The sequence below is a fragment of the Anser anser genome (genome assembly GCF_964211835.1).
Source record: "Anser anser genome assembly, chromosome: 1".
Lineage (NCBI taxonomy): Eukaryota > Metazoa > Chordata > Aves > Anseriformes > Anatidae > Anser > Anser anser.
In genome coordinates, this window is record NC_139720.1 from 7,362,876 (window position 1) to 7,386,224 (window position 23,349).

Here is a 23,349-nt window from a genome sequence, read left to right on the forward strand (position 1 = left end):
GGATGTCTTATCTATCTCACGTAGATCTGCCCTGGGGCAGCGAAATCATCCTAGTCCCTGTGAAGTTTGACTCCGGTGACAGCTGGTGTAAAAGGCTTTTATCCGACAACAAAACCTTTTTTTTTTTTTTTTTCACCAAAAAGAAACACCTTAAAATGCCCATTCTGCTGCTCTGGTGTTTTCTTACAAGGAAATTCAGAGAAAACATTGAACTGGCTTCGGAAGAGCTCAGGAAGGTTTCAACACTTTTCGCTGAGGAGCAGCATCTTCTTAAGGGGGTACCCCTGCCAGAAAAAAATGACATTGAAACTGAAGCCTAGACCTAGGACAGAGGGTCCCTCTGCCACCTGGAGACCCCAGGCCAGGCAAGGACAGAGCAAAGCACTCTCTTGTTACTGTCCTCTCAAGCCTCACCCTCAGAGGAAGGCTGAGGGTGGCCCCGAGGCAGAGGAGGCAGCTGGGTGAGAGGCGTGCCTCCGTGCATCCGAAGGGAGGTGAGCAGTGCCAGGCAGCGATGGGGAGGCTGAGGATGGCACTGAAGCTGCTGGTCAAGGCGACCGTGACTGATAACGGGGTGGGAGTGATTCGCGGGTGAGTTCCTGCCTTTGTGAAGAGGCAGGAGCTGGGCACACAGCGTTAGCAAGGGGGGTTCCTTTCCTTCCAGCCCTGTGATACTGCACCTGTGCAGGGAGACAAAGTACCTCTCTTGGGCCTGGTATGAACAGGAAAAAAATAAATAAAACAGAATAAGAATCCAAGCGGCTCTTCTTTCCCCTGCTAAATATATATATATATTTTTTTTTTCCATGAAAATGGAAAATAAAGGGTAAACCCAGTTTTCAAAGAAAATGTCAAAATGAAGCAAAAGGATTTTGGTGTTGTTGCGTCGTCACCTTCCTCAGGGCTTCCTCCTGCCCTAGGTGGGAAATTCAGTAGGACCCAAGAGGAATGATGGAAATGGGCTTTCCACGGTCCTTCCCAGCTGGCTGACCCCGTTCTGGTTAGGATGCAGGACAGAGCTGCCAGCACAGCCCCGTGGCTCTCGGTGGGCTGTCTCTTATTTCATGATTACAAAGCGACGGCTAAAGGAGAAGACCCCTTTTTCTGCCTCATCCACCCCGGGGTCTGGCTCATTATCCCTCACTATGTCATTTAAAACCTCGGAGGATAATCTGAAAAATATGAGGCCATTTGCTAGCCAGGAGAAGAAAAATCACATGCGTTGGTATAATGGACTTAAATGCAGATGTCATTATGTCCAGTGTCTCATGCTAAATGAGTATGCGGAGCAGCTCAGGCTGCAGAGCTCCTTTTATGTTCCAGCCCTCTTTGCTAATAGCTATAGGTGCATACTTTATGTGCTGACACTTAAAGCAGACAGTGGTTAATCTGTTGGCCTGTTAAGTCATCAGCCAGGAATGAAAATTAGAGACACCAAAAAGCCCCATTTACACCCCTTCTGCATTAATTTTGGTTCTGGTATCGTGCTTTGTCCCCTGTGCTTGTGCCACGCTGCGGTCCCCCTTGCCCGGCACCAGCAGTCGGAGCGCAGAGGACGGGATGCAGCAGGAGAGACCTGTGTCGACTCCTGCCTCACTGCACGGAAGCCACAAACCCTGGAGGTGAACGTGATTCCAGAAAGATGGGAATTCCAGCTAACAACGCTGTGGATGCTGCTTAACCTGGGGCTAGTCCCCCTCTCCTCCACACTGGTTGTTCTGTACTGTGAAGCTGCTTGCTTCTTTTCCCTCTGCCCATCCACTTTTCTCAGCGTTTTTAAGAGGGCAGCTCACTGAACTCCCGGAAGACCGTGAGATATTCGCTCATTCCTGTGCTTCACCTTCTCCAGGTACAAAAACCTAAGTGATCTGCTTTGGAATACATCGGGCTCCAGCTGTTTTCCAGGCTATACATCCTGGGAACCTCTGCAAACCACTATGTGCTCCAGCATCAACGTAGAGAAGGAAAGTCCTGACAAGACCATAAAAGAAGCAGCCAGCTCAATGTATTTTGCAAACGGCTTCACCCTGAAATGTCCCGTGGACTTTAGCTTGCCAGGGAAGCGCAGCTTTGCACAAAAAGGCTGTTGCAGCTCCTCTTGGCCTGGAGCGATGCAGTTCTTTGTCCCAAGTGTGAGGAATGAGGTGAGAGCAGTGACCAAGCCCCATGCTGCATTTTTCCCCTCCTCTCCCACGACAACCAGGGATTTTCCCCACTCTCCTGAGCTCAAGCCCAGCTCTTTGAGTGCTCCGTGATCTAGGAGTGGCACCTTGGCTCTTAGAGGTACCTCGCTGGGTGTGATAACACCATCCATCACTATTTGTGGGGCTTCTTTCCTCTCGGGCTCTTTCATCTCAGGCTCCTGAACCATTTTGGGACTAGCAATCCCTCCGGCCATCCCACTGGCTTGTCAGCAGCCCACGAAGGCATGATTTGGCTGTGAAAGCCGGCACGGAGTTTCCTTACTGCACCCCTCCAGCACTTTGTTCAATGCCACCGCGATGGGACCCCTCGTCGCAGACCTCTCTGCTTGCTTCGCTGGTGACAGCAGATCACACCCACCGGTGTAAAGAATAGCCGCAGAGATTGCAACGAAAATGGAAGCGATGCCTGCATGGCTTTGACCCAGTTGGAGAATCTGTGTGTGGGCATTACCGTAGCTATTGCTCCTTGATCCAAATTAGGTACAAATCTTACACTGACAGCATCCATCATTTTTGCGCAGTACCCATCACGCCATCTAAATGCTTCCCAAAATTAGACAAGGCAATGCTGCCAGCGTCAACACATTCAAAACGTGGCTCAAGCCAACACGTTTTTAGAATACTGATTTTCTTCCCCCTCAGGTGGCAGAATGCAAAGGAAAAACAACTTCGCCCCTTTTCTAAACACAGCCCACTTACACAAATATATTCCCAGTTAAGCAGAAAACGCGAATAATGTTATGGGACCCGAGAGCCAGGCTGCTATTAAGATGTGTGCGTAATGGATGGCTTAGCTCAGAGCTGTGCGCTAAGTAGCAGAGCCCCATTAGTTCCCTTCCTCAAGCAAAGGTCACTTTTCACACGAGTAAATCTTCCGACTGGACAGAAGTTTCTCATATCTCTAAAGAGACTCCGAGGAGCTCAGCCTCCCCGCGGGCGATTTATTACACCTTCCTCCTGGTGAACAGAGCAGGGGGCCGCCCCGAGGCGGCTGCAATAAATTGTCTGCGGGGAGCCTTGTCTTCCAGCACAAACAAGGGCTGAGCGGCCGTATTTATACGCTACGTCTGGGTGGGAGGAGGAGGGTCGCAGGGTTGCCGGCTTTTGAGCTCTCCCCCCTTTGCTTGCACACAGCTGGTGCACACCGACCAGCCTGATGAGTGCTGCACAAAGAGCTCTGGGTTCTGGCACCGCTTCGCCAGGGTTTTTACACAGAGCGGCTCATGGGAAGCCCTGAAAGCAGCCTGGTCGGGCTGGGGCGGTTGTGCAGATTTAATGTTCTGATTTTTGCTGTTGTTTTTACGGTATCCCAGCAGTGGATGGAGCTGGAGAAATGCAAGTGAGTGGGAGATGGCTCTTTGTCTCCTCTCATATGTGCCATAAACTACCTGGGAGCTTGGAGTTACCATCTCCGTGCTGGTAAAGACAGCAGGTGAGGGAGATTGCTCAGAGGACGGAGCTCAAAGAGATGAGAGCAAGCCACAGGGATGAGGACGGAGCCCCACAAGGTGCTGAACATCTCAGGGCAGTTCTCTGAACTCTCCTGGGATGGTGAAGTCCCACAGCAAAGTGGGGTCCAGCACTGCCCTCCTTGCAGAGGAGCAAGGCGGTGGAGTGCCACAAACCCCTCTCTGGTGGGGAAGACCCCGGGTGGAGAAGCACAGCCCGCTACATGTGAGACAAATAAATTGCTCTGGTTAATTTAATGTGGTTCTGTTTGTCTCTTCCTGCCCCAGCAGGCTGCTGTCATCACCACCCCCTAATCTAATTTCTTGGAGACAGGCGAAGCCGGCTGGAAGTGAATGGCACACACAACCGTGGCGTACCGGGATCATTGCGTGAGTGGCTTGGGCAAACTCTAAGTGGCGTGCTGTGAAACTACACCCTGATTGTGTCTTCTGGCCGGGGGGGGAGGCAGCAATGTATTTCTGCAGCAAGTTATCAGGGCTGTCTAGCCCTATGAACAATCAATACTAGCAGCTACCATCTTTCTTCCTTCCAGGGTTGGTTGTTTCCAAGTGATCTAGAGCTCCTTTTATTTTTCTTTTCTAATGGAACACTGTTTTAAAAATGGGTATAAAGGAGCGTGAAAAACTAAAATAGCTTAAGGCCTCATTAGCAGCTGAAATCTGGTCCAATTCCATTCAGGTAGCCAGGCAAAGCTCTGTATCTACACGGATCTACAGGGAATGTCTTCTCAACCCTGGCTGGGCCAACCGGCTTTGAAATAATCCAAATTTATAGGCTGCAGTTGATGCACACAGAGGGGATTGATCAGGTGAAAAGAGGAAGCTACGGTGTATGTCCTACATCTGAGCAGGGGTCTGAGATCAGAGGAAGGAGGTAGCTATTTCAGACTGCAACTCACTGAATTCCAAAGTAGCCATCGAGAATCAGGTCAGATGAATTGTTCCTGAAAAGTGCCTGTTTCTTTCCAGTGATCGCACAGAGAGGCTGCGGTAATTGGTCCTGACACAGAGCAGTCTACGTGGAAAACATCTCAGGTTTGGTGTGATGAGTCCCATCTCAGACGTGTGCCCCACCTGGCTGAGACCAGGGCCACAACTGGTGCACACCCAGCTGCGTTCCTTCACGCCGACAGCAGTGACACGCGTGAGCTTTGCACCCTGTGTTTCAGCGCTGGCCTCCTATTTAAGGCCGCTCGGTTCTGTAGTCACTGTGGTAACCTGGCAGAGGGTCTGGCCTCGATATTGAGCCCCGAGCCCCTACAGCTCTCCTGCTGACTTCAGCCTAGCCGGTGCATATGAACATGTGCCAGACCTTGCTGGACACAGACATTCCCCTGGGGGAATGCCGCAGGGCCATAGAGACAAACCCTGCCCCACAGCGTATTTGAGTATTGAGGATTTATTTCGCATTATTATTTTTTTTCAGTGCCTTCCTGTAAGAAAAGCCTTTCCATGTGAGAGATGCTCTGATTCAGCGTGACGACTTCTGCAGCGTGCTGTCACTGCTTGACTGGCGGAGCTGCCCTGAGAACGGGTATGCTCATTCCTGGGAGAAGATCCACCAGTGAAGTGAATGTTATTTGCTGAGCCTGTTCATATAAATTAACAGCATGACAAACACCCAGAAGATAAAGAGATCAGGCTCATGCTGGTGGTTCCCTAGCTAAGGATTGCTAATCCCACAAGGCCATTGTTTGAGGATGAGAATTCACTGCAAAGCTGGGCCAGCTTTGCTTTCCATGAACAAACAGCCTGTCTGTGCTCTGGTCCTCTCTCACTTCAGGGATTTACACAAAGGGAGTGACTTTGCCTTTTTTTTTTTTCCTGCCTATGTGAATGAGAGCAGAATGCTCCCTTCCCTGCTGAAAGCAGAACGGCATTTATCCGAGCCCCTGCCAGCTCTGTTTTCCTCTGACCTCCTCACTGCCTTGCTCTCCACACTTTCCTTAGGTTCCTGCCTTTCGCTGTGCAGCTCATGTTGTGAGGTACAGCTTCGCTGTCCTCTTCTGGTCTCATAACACCTCTGTAAAAACAGCCAAGCAATCCTTCCTTCCTTCCCCTCTGTCCTTCACTTCTCCTGGACTTCAGCCGTGACGCTCATCTGGCTTGGTTTATCTGCGCTGTAAACCCTCGGAGGCAGGGAATGAGTTTCACCCACAACCAAGTGACCAGTGCTTTAGGAAGCCACCCAAGAAGTGACTTCAAAGATGAGAACTAACATCGCTCCCATCCCGTTGCCAGATGTCCCACCTCCCCTGCGAGACACGGGACGCTCCCTCTTACTGTCGTGCATGGCTTTAACGCTATACAGGTGGATGTCTAGCAAAGAGTCTCATAAAATAATATTGCACAAGAATTGCCACGGGGCTGTTCACAGCTGCCCAAGCAATTTTGATCTCTTCCTAGGTACCTATGTTGTTCTCGGTGGAAAGCTCCAGAGACAACCTAAAGACAGAGGCTACAGTTAGTTCTGCAAGTGTCCAAAGACAGTAACCATTCCCACTATACTAATGCTAAAGACGTTCTTATAAAATCCTCTTTCTTTCATTTTTGGTCTCTGATTACAGAAGAGAGTAACGACATGGGACACCAGTGCTCAACAACGTCAAACCCTGAGGAAACGTAGGGCAAAAGACAAAGCTTCGGCAGTGCTGCAGAGATTTAAATAAGGGAGGAGAATTTCATGCTGTAAAGCTTGTGAAACTTCCTATTTGCTGCATCGTTCTTCCAAGAAACCTTTGCTTAAAAAGGCACGCTTCCCGAAGTGTAAACGTGCATTTAGAGCAATCTAAAAACTGCAGCATCTCTGGTGGGCACGTTGCCCATCAATAGTGCCTCAGGCAAGTTAAGGGTAAAAACACTTTGATAGTCACATAAAAGGTGAAAATGGTTCCTCCACAGGTTCCCCTCTTCGCAAACTACCATTTGCTGTTCTTGCCTCAAGCTTCACATCTTCAGTTGTTAGCCAGCGTGGTTGATTTGTACGTTTACTTAGAGGAGAGGGAAAAATCCTCGTGATTACTACGTACTGGTACAGTAAACAGACTTCTCTGTAACGAACATCTGGCACAGCCAGTTACTTGTGTTACTACCCCTGCCAGTTGGGACCCCCAGCACCAACCTAGCTTTTTCTGATGCAATTCTTGAGAGGCGTACTGCAAGAAGTGTACCTGCAAACAGAGGCAGCCCTTTACCAACTATACAGTGGGTGCCATGGGCACCCAGTTCCTCAAAAATTTGCACATTTGTAGCTATTTAAGGAACAGCATTGGTTATCTCTGCTTTCCACTCAAGGTGGCAGAGGAAAGGAAGGATTGTGTTTATGGATATGGGTGGCTCTGGAAGCACTTGTGCAGCCTCAAACTACCAAAATACAGCCCTGCCTACGGGTAGGTCTCTTCACAACCTTTCCTTCAGCCCTCGCGTTAGTTCCCAAGCCAGAACTCACACCGCTGGGTAACAGATATGTGGGGCCTTGCCAACTTCTGCCAGCTGGCTGGAGTCAGTTTCTCCCCCAATTGCTAGCAGCTCAGCTCAGATTTGGGGATGGACATGGGAACTTGTTACATTCTGGGAAGCTTTTTCAGTGTCTTTCTAGCATCTGACATCCATGTGGGAACTAAAATCACAGTAAGTTAATGCCCATTCCTAACTCATGAGGCATCTGGCCTCCCAGTCCATTCCAAAACGTGTGACGATCCAGTCATTTCTATCAAAAATAAGAATATACGTCCAAACTTGGTGTGCTTTTCACACACTCTCTTCTCAGCCACCGAATGCTGACTTCTCCCCTACGGATTTCCCCTATGGATTATGATTCCGGAACAGGAGAGTTCACTCATTTACTAACTGTTGAATGGATCCATACTTCTAAAATGTCTCTTGGCTAAGATCCTGCTAGAATGACTTGTCTCCACTCTGCTGCCAACTCTCATAAAACAATACAGATGGCAATATTTATGCTCGTTGAGTGGTCTTTGAAATGAATATGAGTGGCTCTTTCACTGGCTCCACTCCTGAAATCTGCACTTAGCTCTTGCTCAGTCAGAGATTTCCCTGCTTTCCACGGGACCCCTGCCCCAGCATGGACTCCTCAGTTTGGCCCCTAGGTAAGATGCTTGATAATTGAGTGCCTGTGTTTTTTGTTTGTTTTGTTTTGTTTTGTTTTGTTTATTTGTTTGGATTTGCCAAGCAGTCTCATATTTCGGCAGAAAAGCACAAACGGTTTTGCGTGGTTCTAAACACAGGTGGGTCTGGATTGCATATGCTGGAAATGTTCAGCTCTGGATCTATCTTTACGGTTTGAAGTACCCAAAACATAATAGAGCAACCTCTTCTCGTGGCAGACAGCAGACCAGTTCTGGAGTCATGGGGCTCTGTGCAGCCTTGATCTGTCCTAAGATAAATCCACCACTAAAGATGGGGACATAACAGAACAAAGAGGCTCTTCTCTTGAGAATCCTCCGGTGTAATTGAAGTTAAATGAATGACAATCACCGTGCGGGGAAAAAAGCTGCACTCAGGGGAAGAAACTCAAAAGTAAGTCTTCATTTTTTATGGGTACTATGAAATGAATGAGAGTGATGTCAGATGTAATATAACACTGGAGTGGAAAGGCTAACAGAACACGACACAGTAACACTGCACTGGCTAGCTCTAGACATGAACTGTGCATTAAAAGTAAGTCAACCCCCCCGACTTAATTTCGTACATATGCCATCCCAACCCCCAGCCTCTCTCTGGTTGTTTTAGAGCTGCAAGAGCAAATTTGTCTTCTCAGAAAGTATCTCCCTTGGAGGCAAAGATTCTGTGTACACAGCAGCACTGACTGCTTTCAAACATCTCCTAACAGTTGCTGCAAAATTCATAGGTGAAGAGAAAGTCTCCCAAACTGGTAAAATCTTCATTACAATCTTGCTAGTCTGGTCCAGCCCAGTCTATGAATATGTTACATGCACATGCAGAAGCCAACCGGTTGCCATAAAATGCCACCATTTGATATTTGCAGATGATCCATCGCACCACGGCGTGGTTGAGCCCAGAAGGTAAATACAAGTTATACTGGGATTAATTTAGCCCCTGACACAACGCACAGTCCGGGTGCAATCTGGGGGAAATGGATGGATGGCCAGCAAGGAAGCATGTTAGAGTGCTCTCCATCCAGGTGGCTGGTTCAGGCTGCTTGTCCTGGCAGAAAGAGGTCTTCGTTCTGCAGCCCTGCCCAGCTTGGGCTTTCCAGGAGTCTCCAAACCCCATAAATAAAAATGTAGACCTGTGAAAACCATAACATCCGATCTGCCCCTCATACCAGGTTTCCCTCTGTGCAGATAGGGGTGTCAGTGCGGATATTTCTAATTTATGCTTGTGTCAGAGGAGTTTTCAGGGATGAGGAGCTCACAAGCGACCTCCAGAAACCTGTTTGCTTGCCCACAGGGGCTTCTACAGTGTGAGAAATGGATAACCCTGCTTCTTGGCTCCTAGGGAATAGCTGTAATTCATGGGAAGGGTTTCTTGCCACACACTTACCTGACACAAAAGTACAAAACAACCGGTCCTGACTTTTTGGGGAAGTCATGTTCCAGCACCCTGCGGTCCAGCTGAAGCCAGTTCAAGTGTCCCCTGGCAAGAGAAAAGAGAGAGTTGTGAGCCCGGCGCTTGCATCTCGCCGCAGCGAGGTCAGAGGTGGTACAAAAGATGAAGCGAAGTGCCTGCTGTTTGCCCTTGGCCACTGCGTGCTATTTGAGAAAAAGCACAGCAAATGTTTGAGGAGCGGGGGCGATATCAGCCTGGCAACATTTCAGTCTGGGAATCGAGCAGCTAAAGTTCAGTGTGTCAGGGGGCAAGCCGGCAGCCCCAAATGTTATGAGCTTCACCTTTTTTATTGCAACCCCCCGGAACAATTGTATCGTTGAAAGTCTGTCAAGATTTTCATTAGAAATCCTTATTGTTAAGAGTTTCCACAAGGCCTGCAATATTTCACCCAAGGCTAAGCCTGACTGTTTACAGCCTCAGACAGTTTATTTACCACCCACATGCTTGCAGTAGGTTTGCCCAGCCTTTTTTTTTCCTCCTTCAGAGAGCTCCTGAAAAACAGCTGCTCCGTGAAACCTTCCAGCCCCAATTACCACACGCTGCTCTTCTCGAATCTCGGTGGTACCTGTCGCTGTTATTTTCTCCTGCAATTTACCCATTTGTGCCCTGCAGCTGGAAGCTTTCTTGGGCAGCAGCTCTGTTCTTTGTCACGTTCCACGCATCGTAAAGGGCTGTGCACACGTGAGCGGCATTTTATAAATACCATTATTTGTCTTACGGGGCCACATCTCACTCCGCAGCTGAGAAAAAGGCCCCGTTAAATTAGGGGCTGTGGAAATACATAGGGTGAAATTCAGGTTTCCCCTGAAGTCAGCAGGAATTTTGCTGCTGCACAAAGTGATGCAAGGGCTGCATCCCGTGATCATTTTGCTATTGATTTCAGGCAGACCGGATTTCACCCAGAGGGAGAGGCAGCCCGTGCCTTCAGCAGTCTGCTGTCTAGACAAGCAAGGGGAGAGAGAATTGGAGTGATTTTTTTTTTTTTTTGGGGGGTGGGAATCGTACAGCAAATAAAGCAGGAAATGGTTTTCAGATGTCCTGAGCTCTATTCCAGTGTCTATTCACCAGCTCACGCTAATCCTCAAGATTAATTCTTCATGCCACCAAAAAAGAAGAAGAAGAAAAAAGCTTGGTTTGAAAAAAAAAGAAAAAAGTGTTAATTTAAGTTCTAGGGTTGCCACAAGCCTCAACAATGTACTCTGTCAGCAAACACACTTGGCTTTCACAAGTGCCTGCCCATTGCTCCTTAGCAGCGCATGTACTTGGGGCAACTGAGAAACTCCCTTGGCAATTAAGCAACAACAGCTCTTTAGCAATTTAACCAGATTTGTAGCTCCCTCTCCTTTCTACAAAAATAAATAAAGGGGAAAGTAGCAATTTGAGGATGCTTTGATTCGCCTGGGTTCAACCTGAATTTCCAGACAGCTGCCCTGGCTTGCGGCAATGCAGACAAGGGTGGGCAGAGCGGGGATCTAGCAGCCCAGGCAGCTCTGGGCTGTCCTGGAGACCAGCTGGGACATCGCCTGTGCCTGCCTTGGCTCAGCATCGTGCTTTGCACTGTCTGAGATATTCAAATAGGCTGGTGAACTCCACTTGTCACACCAGCGAGTTCAGGATCAGACATTTAGTAGTGATAGGACAAGTGGTAACGGCTTTAAAGTAAAAAAGGGTAGGTTTAGATTAGATATTAGGAGGAAATTCTTCACTGTAAGGGCGGTGAGGCCCTGGCCCAGGCTGCCCAGAGGAGCTGTGGCTGCCCCATCCCTGGCAGTGCCCAAGGCCAGGCTGGATGGGGCTGGGGGCAGCCTGGGCTGGGGGGAGGTGTCCCTGCCCATGGCAGGGGGTGGCACTGGGGGGGCTTTGAGGTCCCTTCCAACCCAAACCATCCTGGGATTTTATGATTTATAAGGAGACTATCTCACCTCGGTTTTTGTCATGTAGCATTCTGGCATTCAGTCTACACTTTTGCATCTACTTTGCTTGGTCCATTTTTCCTTCCACATGTCTCAAGTAGCTATGAGTGAGATAAGTAGCACTGGGGACTATCCAAACTTATCCTAGACTTCTTTCAGTGTACACAAAAGTATCAAAACCTTTCTTGCCCCCTTGCTTTATATACTCATAAAGTATATAGTTTCATAAAGTTTATCTCCGGTATATTTTAATATTCAGTAGGCTTTTTCTCTAGATAAATCTTATAAATATTTTTAATATACATATATATATTTTTTTTTTTCCCTCTAGGTAAAAGGCAGCTTGAGCAGTGTATGAGGCACACACAAACCTACTAGCAGCGTGGCTACTGAAAAGCTGTACCAATGCCATGATGCAGATTTGCACTCCCAGCTAATCAATGCATACGTCTCTGCTGACAGCAAGTCTGCCCAGCCTGGGACGGTGCTGCACAAAGATGCTGCCCAGGATCGGGGTGAGGATGGCCCCGTTAATGGGGTCAGGTATATGGGCTGGCTGCCCGTGTTCTCAGCAGGCTGTGTAGTGGGGCAGGCGGTGTGATGGGGGCTTCCTCTGTCTTCTCTAATGGGATGTGGTCACCCAGAGCTCCTGCGGGATCCCTGTGTTGTGTCCTGTTGTTCAGCACAGACATGTATCTTGGCAAGGCATGGGTTTTAGAGGACAGATGCTCCGGGCTGTCAGAAAAGCAGCTCCACCAGAAGATTTTCAGCCCGGGCACCGAAAAAGTCAGCATTTTCTGCTGCATCCCTCTTCTTGAAATCCAGTCTTTTTCCTACTTACTACTTTTTTTTTTCTTTTTCTTTTTTTTTTTTTTTTGGTGGCCTGAACTCCCATTGTGTTTCTTTTAAGGGGAATCAGAAAGGCTGAAATTAACCATGAAGGCCATAGCATGCACGGGGCTTGAAACTAGACACACTCCCCCTTTCCTAGCCACATTTATCCATGTAGGTCAGAGTATGAAACACTGTCAGAGCAAGGAAAAGCCACTCTAAGCCTGGCATCTTATCCTGAACCTGTCCATCTGCATTTGTGCCACCAAAGCAGCAGCCACCAGTGGCTGACGCCGCTACACACTGGTTCCAACCAAGACTGATTTGTTGACAAAGGACTTACTGCCTGCATCGATGTTTATTCAACAGGAAGGTCTGGGTTTGCCAAACACGTACAATGAGGTGTTGAGAAGCCACGGTGCACAAAACAATAAACAATTTCAAGGTATTTCAAATTTTAAAGACTTGCTCTTATCATTCTCACTGCCTTTTACCTTGAGAAACTGATTGATACAATCAATACAAAAAGAATATCTGTATGTATGTGTGCATACCAGGTTACACGTGCATGTTACACACATCATGGGTGCGGATAACACTCGTGTTAAGTGTCCACCGAGTTTTGGGTTGAAGAGTTTCATTACTCTCCTCTGCACGGAGCTTAAATCCGAAGCTCCTTTAGAGGAGGAAGGTCACTTAAGTCGCTGCCAGGAGCTAACCGCTCACCGTACTCAGTTTCCACTTACAAGCTTTCATCGCTGAGGGCTTCTACGCTGCAGATTGTCACCTAACTCTTTGTTTTCTAGCATTCATGTGTGGCACGTACAGAACAGCAGCAGTGAGCAGTCCCTGGCATCTGCCCGTGAATACGGTTTATCGGGGAGCCGAGCTCCAATGCTGTTACACCACAAAACACTTTGCTCTGGAAGCTGTCTTGCTGTCTTCAGCAGAACTATTCATGGAGCACAATCCCATGTAGAACAGGGAAGTGTATGGGCATACAACCCTAGGCATGTAGTAATCCCGACGGTATTCGTGGACCAATTTAGGCAGCTTGCACTGGGATCCCATTCATACATGCCTATGTCTAGCTGGATTTCCTTCACAGTTCAATTTAGAGACACAAAGTAGCTTTTGTTTCATTATCTCCATTGATTTGTTCATTTAGGTATTTACATCAGTGTGTTCATGAATAATGGTGCAAACAGTTTTGGGTGACCTATGGGGCGGCTGAATATTGGAAGCCAGCTCATTTTTCTCTGTTGGTTGTGCTCATCTTGGCAGTTAAACTGGTGTGTCAATAACAAAAACATCATTGCTTTTAGAAAGAGAAACTCGGTCCATTCATTTAGGTTACAGACTGAGTATGGATTTTGGTGCCCAGTGTTCGCATTGTCATTTGCAAACAGCAGTTTCTGTTTTCTTTTATCAGGGCTTTCAGAGAAGAGTGGTGCATCAATGAGTACTTTGCCTCCAGGTGGATCTGTTTATGCAGTTTTCCTGGTTAATGTCCAGTTTTCTGAGAAGCGGATCCACATTGATTTGTATTATGAAGATACTTGGACCAATAAGCCAACTCACGCCCCTTCAGTGTCAGACTCACTGAACTGAATGGACACTGAGACAGACCAAATCAACTAACAGAAGCCATAAATGCTATTTTACATTTTCATCAATCACTGCAGAAACAAACGAACAAAAAACCCCACCCATAAGCTCACAGATTTTCTCATTTAAGGTCTTCAGCCTTCAACAGAAATGTTTTTGAAAGGGTTGCAAAGCTCAGGGAGATACATGAGTCCCTAGTTCTGGCTCTGCTGCATGGCTGGAGGGTGCAAATAGGTTTTTCCTTCAGTTCCTGGAGATGAGATTATTCCCAAGAAGCCTCTGCCCTGCTCTCCCTCTTATACTCTTCCCTTGCTGTTCACTTGGCCATAGGATCTTGGGCTGAGTAAGGGCTCTGTCATTCCCTTATCATGTTAGTGCAGTCTCTAACACAACTGTAACACAAACAATTAGGGCCCCAGTCCCTTGCAGTTTTTATCTTTTATATTATGAAGCTGAAGAAGCTTCTCTGCGGGTTCTGCTCTGATGAAGGCAGGACAGGCATCAGCAAAAGGATTGGGACCAGCTTTCGTCTGGGTGGACGGAGAGGGGGAGCAGTGGGACGCAAAAGTTGGTAGTTCTCCACGGAGCAGGTGATGCCTGTCTAAGGACAAGCAAAGGATAAGGAAAACCCGTGTGTGGCCCCAAACAGAAGGGGAATCCTGACCACTTTCTCTCCTTGAATGCTGTAAGGGCCGGTGCTAAGGGAGAGAGCAGCTAGTGGAGATTCATACTCAGCTGAACCCGTTTCCCCATTCCTTTTCACCCTTAATCAACCAACGTGTAGATCTGCTGGCTTCCCATGAAGCTTGGCCCCACGTGCTATACAAGGACACCCTTTTGACCTGTGCTCTCCCTCAGTTAATGGCTCACGCCGTAAAGCGTTCCTATGATCACTAAAAAAGGAGGCGTTATTTTTTCCTCCGTAATAGCCTGACAATCTAATTTTAGTCACACTGAGCGCAGTAATGACCCTATATTATCACAAGAAACTATTAAGTCGCCAACGCAAAGGTTGTTCCTATTGATTTTCTTCTCAGGTTGTCATGATAGAGCGCAACTAATGAATGGAAATCCCCAGTCCAAATCATTTCTAAATAAATTACTCTTATAGAGCTTTTACTCTTAAATAGAAGAATTGATTTAATACTTTAGTGGCTTTTCTTCTTCCTAAACTTGCAATTTAGCCAACCCCAGACCACATTTATGAACCCAGCCTGTCCTGTTTTAGCTGCTTATGGGCACCTTTCAAGGAAGGCACATGAAAGCTCAGCAGAACGGTATCAGCAGAGCGAAGGAAACCCCTGAGGGCCTGTGTCACAGAATTAACGGCTTGCTCTTTGCATTTCTGGCCTGTATCAGTTATAAGGCTGCGTTCGGTGCTCTGCAAACACACGATAAGAAACTGTTTTTTCCCTGGTTTTGAAGAAAAGAATTCTTTTTACTTCCATTTCACATTACAGGTTGGGATCTGAGGTGCAGGCAGACCAGTTTACTTTCTGAAGGTTACATGGGGCATCCATCTCCAAGACCCAGTCCAACACCCCAGATATCATTATTTTGCTGTGTTCAGTCAAGTAAAGTTGCCTGTTTGTGTCAACTCTGCTCAAAGCTTTTTACAACTGAGGAGGACATATTACACAAATATTATTTTTGTAAAGGTTACTGCCACAGCAGTGAGGAAGCCTCAGTATAAGGTTCAGACTCACTGTGGGGCAGCAGAAAGGCTACAGACCAAGTTTTATATTAGCTGGCATACGCCAACCTGCTGCTGGATTGGGCTGGCTAGATTTAATGAGGGTTAAAAAGCCCAAAGCTTTCATTTGGGCTGGCTGAGCATCTGCTAAAATACATCCTGCTCCATCCTGACCACAGGTTGAGAAGGTGACCAAGTGAGAGGATGCCTCAGGCTCTGCCATCCTGTGTGGTCAGTGTGTGTCTGTCTGCATCTGCTGTGCATCTTTGAGCTAGGCCTTGACAGCCGCTGTCAGCCTCTCCTGCTTCTTCCCATTGCTAACCCAGATCCTTGCTCAGGCTGCTCCGTGTTAAACCTGGAGGCCCCTGGAGAGGCCAGACTCTGCCTTGTTGCCGACACCTCCTCATTAGCTTGCCTTGCACTCTCAGGGGAGCCCTGTGCCCACTCTTCTCAGCTGAGAGCTGGGACTTGCTCAGCTGCTATGAGTTTTGCAGTCTGACATGTGTTTCTTGCTTTTCAAGAAAATTTTCATCTCTTAGTCTGCTTTGGCTTCCCTGCACCCCTCAGGCAGCGCCCACTGAGCAACTCACTGTCTCCAATAAGAAATAACACGCTGGTGAAACCATTTTCTCCCCCTGCTTTATAAGTTGTCAGCGTCTCCTGATGCTCCTCCTCTGAGGGCCAGTCTCATTGATGTGTGTTGGGTTGGAGATCTCCTACGAGGCTGAGCCATGCAGTGAAATGGGGCAGATTGTGGGCTCTCCTGTGATTCAGGTCCTGCTTCTGCACGTGCCTGACACCGAGCATCCCTTCGCCCTGTGAGCTGTGACCTGAGATGGCCTCAGGCAGGTGCTTGCCAAAGGAACCGTCTCTAGAGGGGCGGTCACTGCTCAGCTCAGTGTGGGTATGCCTGCACAATTATCCAGCAGTCCTTATTACCCGATCCCAAATCAGTATTCCAGCAGGTAATTTCCATTTCTCTGCCATTTCTGCAGGAGGGTGGAGCTGGCTCATGAGAGCAGTGCTGCTGACTCAGCTGTCCCCAGAACCCATCGCTGGCTTGGCACTCTTGTTTTTTAAGACAAGATAAGCGCGTGGGGCTTCCTTCTGATTCATCTTACAGAAAAACCTACTGTAAACTAGGGTGAGATAGAGTGGATGTAGTTACAGGACACAAACGTTGTGCTGAGGAAAGTGTATCTACAGAGAGAAAACAGGCAGCTGGAAAAAGAAACAGGGACTGTGCAGGGACTGGGAGGTCACAGTCTAGGACTAATCATAGCATTTGCCAAACATTTAATGTTTACCCGGTGCTAATTTTATACATGCCTTTTAAACAAGGGATATAAATGTCCTATCGTGAGAGAAAAACTCGAGTTTTGCGGTGAACACAGGCCTCTGGGAGCTGGGGTTGAAGGTGAGCAGCCAGCATTGCCTGAGGTGACTGCAGTGGCAGAAGCCCACTCTTTGGTTCAGCTCAGCCGTAAAGCTCTTGTGTGATTCCTGGCAAGGTCGAATCCTTTATTTTTATTTATTTATTTTTTTAATGGAAATTTTATATTTATAAATATTTTTCCTTCATGTTAAATTTGGCAATCCCTTCCTTTCTCATCCTTTCATCTTTCAATTTTTTTTAAGAAATTCTAATCTAGGATCTAAAACATCAGTTATTTATTTATTTGTTTATTTATTTTTACTTGAAATAAATGAGCATTACTCTTAAACCTGCTTGAGTGATTAACACTTTAACTGAAAGGTTTTGCCAACCTAACAACATCTTGGAACTAGCGAGTGGATCTTAAGTTCAAGGGAGCTTAAGCTAACATTTTCCCAGTGACACAAACTCTTTGAACGTGGGATGAGGAAGGGATTTTTTCTGTCCCTGTACAATTCCAGAAATGCTGAACTCTTTGTGAGAGGCTTCCAGCCTTCTGAAGGAGAGGCTGTACAGGTCAGACTCAGATGTGGGACACGCCACTGTAGACCTTGATCTAGGACCTTGGGGTACAGAGGTCTTCTACACTGGTCATTTTGGACAACACTCCCCTGGATTTCCTATGATCTAAGAGATGCCTCTTAGGTCTTTGATTCCTTGCACTTACGTTTCATCTGTGAATGCAATTCCAAAGTATTCTTTCTCCTTCAGGTTGAAATGAGATGCCACCAAGTCGAGCAACTCCTTGGCCAAAAGCTTTGGCTGGAAAACAAGAATGAAAGAAAGTGATTAACAAAGAGAAATTTGGGACAGTGATACCGTGCTTCTGGATGGACATGTCGTCCTTGAAGATACTCCACTGCTGTTGGTTTTATGTTTCCTCTGGTGTTCAAGCTAAATCTTCAAGCAACATTAACTCCTTGAAACAAGCACTAGTTTCTCTTCAAGGTAAATAATATAAAACAGGTGATTCTGACCTCTTTAGTGCTTAAAGTCTCTGCAGACAGAAGACCTGCTTCCTGCCCGTGTCCAGATTTGCCGTGACCCGCTCACTCACGCCTCTCTGATAATTTTAGTTGTTAAAGCTTTTTATCAAGGACCTTTGCAAGCACATTTCAAACACCCACTCTCACATGCACAGCACAGATACGTTCTCATAAGACTAATAAAATACGTAGTGCCAAAAGATAGGATGTGACAGGACCAAATGAGGAGTAAACGACAGAACAAAATAGTTTCCCATTCAGCATTGCTTGTCATTTACAGAGAAAGATGCATCCTAAAATGTGGGCGGTTGAAAGGAAAGAAAGGAAAGTAGCACACATTTTCAAAATACCCTTGGTAAGAGCATAAAAGCCAAGCTCAAAGAAACTGCTCACCTCATATATAAAAAGGTGTGTTACTATCACGAGGCAATTCTGCCTTTCCTGCAAAACCTTCTTTGGCTTTTATGTACGAATCTCCACCCGCTCTGCTGAGTTCCTGTGTTTTCTTCTGGGCTAGTGAAGTCTTGGCCATAACAGAGCTCTTGTCCTAGCTCTCACTGGTAGCAAACAGGGGTAAAAAGGATCCAGGTGGGTGCTCCTGTGATCCCACAGACCTGTACTAGCCCCAGACCCCAGAGCTGTAATGGTAATAGCAGCACTGGCACAGCTGGCCCAGAGATCGCTGGTGACCTCTCATAAGGATTTGGTCTACAAATCTCTGTGCTGCAGCCTCGGTGGAAATAAATCCGTCCGCAGGCTTGGCAGCCCCAACAAGTCAGCCAAGCAGCTGAGTCAGAGTTACCCCAGACATGAACCTGTTGTTAAAGGCAGATGAGATGATGATGCTGTGCCGAAAAGGAGTGGTGAGGACCTGAGAACCCTGCTGTCCTAATTGATCGCCCTGTCCTGTAAATACAAACGCAGTTTGAGCTGAAAAAAACACCTCATCTGTACTTCCAAACAGATTCACAGGACTCTTAACCTCTCTCCAAAAACGTCCCTAAACCCTACGCTGTTCTAGTACCTGACACAGCAATAGCCTTTCCTAAATGCAGCACTAGCTTAAAGCGGCCCCGGAATACATCTGAGTTGTTGTAAAGGAAGAACAGCCCGGTGGATAATTAATTAGGTGGCATGCAACAAGCTTCATTGGCATTCCCAAGTCAGACTTCTCTGGCAGGACTCCTGGGGTTTTGCTATGAGCACACTACCTGCTGCATTACCTTTCACATACCCTTGAGCTAGCTCCCAAATGGTGCTCAGAGCTGAGCAGACCAGGCATGGGGCTGTGGTCATGACCCTTGTCCCCTTGGATCCTTTCAATGACTCCAAAAAAGGAGCACACCAGCTATGCTGGTCTCTTTGGAGACTCCAAGCAGGGCAGTGAGCCACCCGCCAGCCTTTCTGGGTATCCTGAGAGGGCAAGGGTGGTGGAAAAGCGTGCCTCAAACACAGCAGCATTTCCCAAGTCTGGAACAAGCACTTGGTGGGGATAGGTTGAGCTTTCAAATTTTGCAAGAGAGCAGAAAAACGCATTTCCCCCCCACAGGCATTGAGTGAGGAGCAGCCTTCAGTCACCTCCCCGGGCAAGATGGGCAAATGCAACGGTCTGCCTCCTTCTCTCTGCTGAGTGAGACCTGGCTGCTGGAAAAGCCCTGGAGAGATGGCTGGCATGGCACAAGTGCCCTCGCCGTGGGGATGTGCCCCAGGGCTACGGTGCCAGATAAGGGAGGATAACCCTTTGCCTGGCAAGACAAGGGAGAGGAACAATAGCTACAGACCCAGCCCTGGAGCAGTGCCAGGTTAGTTACGGGGCCAGCATCCCCAAAGAGGCTTACAGCGGTGAAGTTAAGCCCTGCCAGCCCCCTCCAAGATTACTTGCCACTCCGCTCTTAAGCTCTGCAAGGTTACTGTCATTTCCTGTAGGATGAGTCCCTTGTCCTAACACAGATGGGCAGTCTGAGTCTTTGGAGTGGGAGTGGAGGAAGGTGCCTTCTCCAGGTAGCAAAGGCTCCTCAAGACAAGCCTGCTGAGCAGGGATAAGGGCAGGAAAACCCTACAGGCACCGAGCGAGCTGCAGCCCGTCCCGCTGTCTCCGGAGAGAGCCACGCGCTCCAAGTTAGTGGTTAATCTGCTTGCTGCTGGGATCGGCTGAGCAATGACCTCCTTTCATGTCAGCTGCACAGACAAAGAGCTCATTAGCGATGCCTGTGGCAAGTTGTTTTAATTCATTATTAATTTCTGGACTTCATTTTCCAGAGGGATATTCATTTTGCATTAATAAAACTCCTGTCGCAGACACATTGAGGAAGATGGGGACTGGTCTGTGAGAGCAGGGAAATCAATAGGAAGTGGGTGCAGGACCTTCTGCAGCTAATATATCAGGAAACTGCAGGCCAGCTTGTGAATCCCACATGCATAAATCATGAATAACCGGTGGCGTTCAACCACTGAATTGTGTTCTCACTGCTGCAGAGCTGGACCATCATAAAGGGACCTGCCAGGGCACTGCTGCTCCTTGTCTCCTTCCTGGCCATGCCTTTTTGTTGTCCCCCATGTAAATGGCTTCAGGAAAAGCAAAATGGGGCATGTGTTGAGCTGTAGTTGGCTGGCCTGAGCTTGGGACAGGGTACACCAGCAGAAACCCTGCAGATGCGGGACCAAGGGCTGACCGTGCCTTGCTGGAGGGGTAAGTTGTCAGAGAAATCCTATTTGGCCAGGGATTCCCCTGCTGGTCCTTCTTCCTGAAGGGCCCTCTCTGCAAAAATGCACATAAAGAATGATGTGGGACGGATGGTTTTTATAGAAAAATCCACAGGGTTTGTGGTCCCAGGGGGCTGGGGGAAGAAGAGCCCCCAGAGGAGGAAGGCCTGAGGGACCCGTGCTCCCATGCTCTGCACAGACTGCTTCTGAGGACAGCTCATCTCATCTAAAGCAGGCCCAAAGTCCGTAAGGACTTGGTGGTGGACTCAGCTGAAGATCAACCCCTCAAATACCTAACCTGACCCAGGCCAAATCCTGCCCCGAGAGGGCAGTGCTGCCATCTGAGGAGGCCTGGGGGCCGCAGGCCTGGTGGCACGAGCACCACCACAGCTACGGCTGGAGCTCACCTCAGGGGGCCACTGGATTTTCAACCGGTTCAGGCCCTGAAGAACAAACACCTGCCCGTCTCAGTCAGCAAAACCTGAGAAATACAAGGATGGCTCCGCACCTTCAGCACGTCATTCTGCCAGCCGTTGTGGAAAACGCAGCATAAACGCAAACATTTCAGCATTAAAGATTCAATATGATTAAAAAGCTGTGTTACTGGGATTCGAGCAGCCCGAGGAACTCCAAAGCCGTGTGTTTCCTCAGAGGAGAGACGGGCTGCCCACTTCTGGCCGAGGAGCATGTTTCTCCCTGACAGCTTCTCATTACGCTTAGAAATGAGTGAGTTATGGAGCGAGATTATCTACCCACAGCCCAGCAGGGCCATGAATAAAAAACAGATGACATGGTATTAGCTGCTGCTGGTACGTCCCTAGAAATGTGGGCACACACAAAGTATATTTCATTGTTTTATTAACGGCCAAAGAAGCCTGTCTGTTCCCCCCTCCCCCGTTTCATCACTTTTCCCTAATTCTCCGTGGCAGGAGGGTTCTGGGAAATGCACGGTTTCAACATGTGGGCAGACGCACGCCGCCTGCATCCATCCAGCTCAGAGACACGCTGAACTGTGGGAAGCAGGTAACTAGATCATGCTTAGTAATGCCTCGTTTCATTAGATTAAAAAATCCGCTGCCCTCCACTGTCTCCTTCCTGGGGGGACTTGCAGTGAGACACGTAACGGGACCGAGACGCTGCTGCGCCAAGTGCTGCAATGCTAAAAGCTGCTTGCTGTACGGAAAAAACGCATGCTCAGCCTTTATTCCAGTGTTGGGATAAACATCTCAGCTCCTCGTGGCAGTAACAGTGGCATCCCCAAAATCCAGGGAGTTGAAGGCATGCATACGCCAAAGTGTTGCCCTAAAATCCCGGACTTGGTTTCTGGCAGCCTGGAGACAGCTGCCTGTGCAAACCTGGCATTTGCAGTCATCTTCGCTTCAGCTGGAGGGGAAATTGTGTGCCCAAAACATTGCTGTGGTCAGGCACAGACTCTAGGACTGTCTTAACCAGTGGCATTAAGCTGTGACGACGTACTGGTGCAGGCTGGCCCATCAGCACCCTCCAATCCCTCCAGACCCAGGAAGGTCCTCAGGTTTTGGGAAGAGATGGAGCTGACCCCCAGGAACACAAGCCTGGCTGTGCCACAGGGCTCCAAGCCCCACCAGTAAGCCCCAACATATATTATTTATGAGCCCAGATATAGCATATGCTGTCTGGCGACAGGTTGGTTTCTGCAGGACATGCTGTGAAGTGTGTCTGGTCCAAAACATCCTCTTGAGTCGTGTTGACTCAGTCTGATTTCGCTAACGTCCAAAGGTTGGGCACTTGAAAAACATCTTTAGTGGCTCGAGTTGAAAGGTAGGCTGGGGGGTGTGGTGCAGCCCGTCCATCGGCTGGACGGGTGAGGTGGAAAAAGGAGCAATTTGCATGAACACGGAGTAATTCCTGCCTGGGCCATGCCCCGAGCAGCATTGGGGCTCACATGCCTCAGGGTGCCACGCTCCATTGCCAGCCAGCAGCAGCTCTCGTCTGTCTTGAGCCTTGGGCAGTGCAGTCAGAAGGAAAGAGAAGTGCAAAGTGGTGACTCACACACAGTTCTTCCCCTCCGCCACCCCTTATAATTTGCTAATGAAGCAATGTCCAGGTGCCCCCACTGAATTAGATCATCTGCTAAAAACAGCCACAGAGCAATGCTGCAGCACCACAGGGAGAAGGGCAGTGAAGGTGCCCGTGTGGACCCCTTGTGATCCCATTCTGTTTCTCGACGCATAGGTTATTCAGTGGCCAGCAGCCTTATCTGCTTTCGGCCAGCAGCACACGTATACCCCCATGCAAGAGGCAGAGCATCTCCCCGTGATGTGTTACGGACTGTAACTCCCTCCCATCCCTGCCTTCATGTGCCTGAAACTCTGAAATCTCCCATCCAGGGGCCGCCGAACTGTCACCCACTCCCAAGTCTCTTCTTGCCAAATCGGCTCTGCCAACATCCTCTAGTTTAACGCATTCTGTGTACTATGGAGGAAAGAAAAATCCTAAGTCTTTCCATACTAATGTGTAAATACTAAATAACGGTCCTTTCAGCTATTGTCTCATCCAAATACAGCGTGATAACATTGTACAAAATCGCTCAGGCTGAAGGCTTGGGGACTTAGGGGGCTTTGGCTTTGAAATTCCCCTTATGGGATTGACCATCCATTTCTTAACTCCACGTCAATACATGGAGTGCATATAATTAAAACAGGCTGAGATATGGTTACGGGAAAAATTATTCATTGAAATGCAAGATGCCTGGGGAGGGAATGCCTTATTTTTTTATCATGAAACAGCTGAACCCTGTCAGCGTCAGGGGCCGGCGATGGCTGCACCACTCCTGCTGGCACACGCGGCACCTCTTTCCAGAGTCAGCGGCTGGCTCTCAAGTCTCTTTCCTTCATTTATTCAGGAAAATGAGACAACTTGCCTCTAGCTACCTC

General features: G+C 48.3%; 1 protein-coding gene across 9 annotated transcripts in view; it reads right to left on the reverse strand.

The window, feature by feature from the left end:
• The window catches only part of FRMD4A (FERM domain containing 4A), a 362,821-nt gene that overhangs the window by 80,654 nt on the left and 258,818 nt on the right, over positions 1-23,349 (reverse strand). For all 9 annotated transcript variants that reach the window (XM_083819662.1, XM_083819664.1, XM_083819663.1 and 6 more), the window contains 2 exons: positions 17,413-17,507; positions 9,200-9,292 (listed from right to left, as the gene is read on the reverse strand). In XM_083819662.1, coding sequence (XP_083675788.1) covers positions 9,200-9,292; positions 17,413-17,507 — 188 coding nt within the window. The remainder of the gene's footprint in view (positions 1-9,199; positions 9,293-17,412; positions 17,508-23,349) is intronic.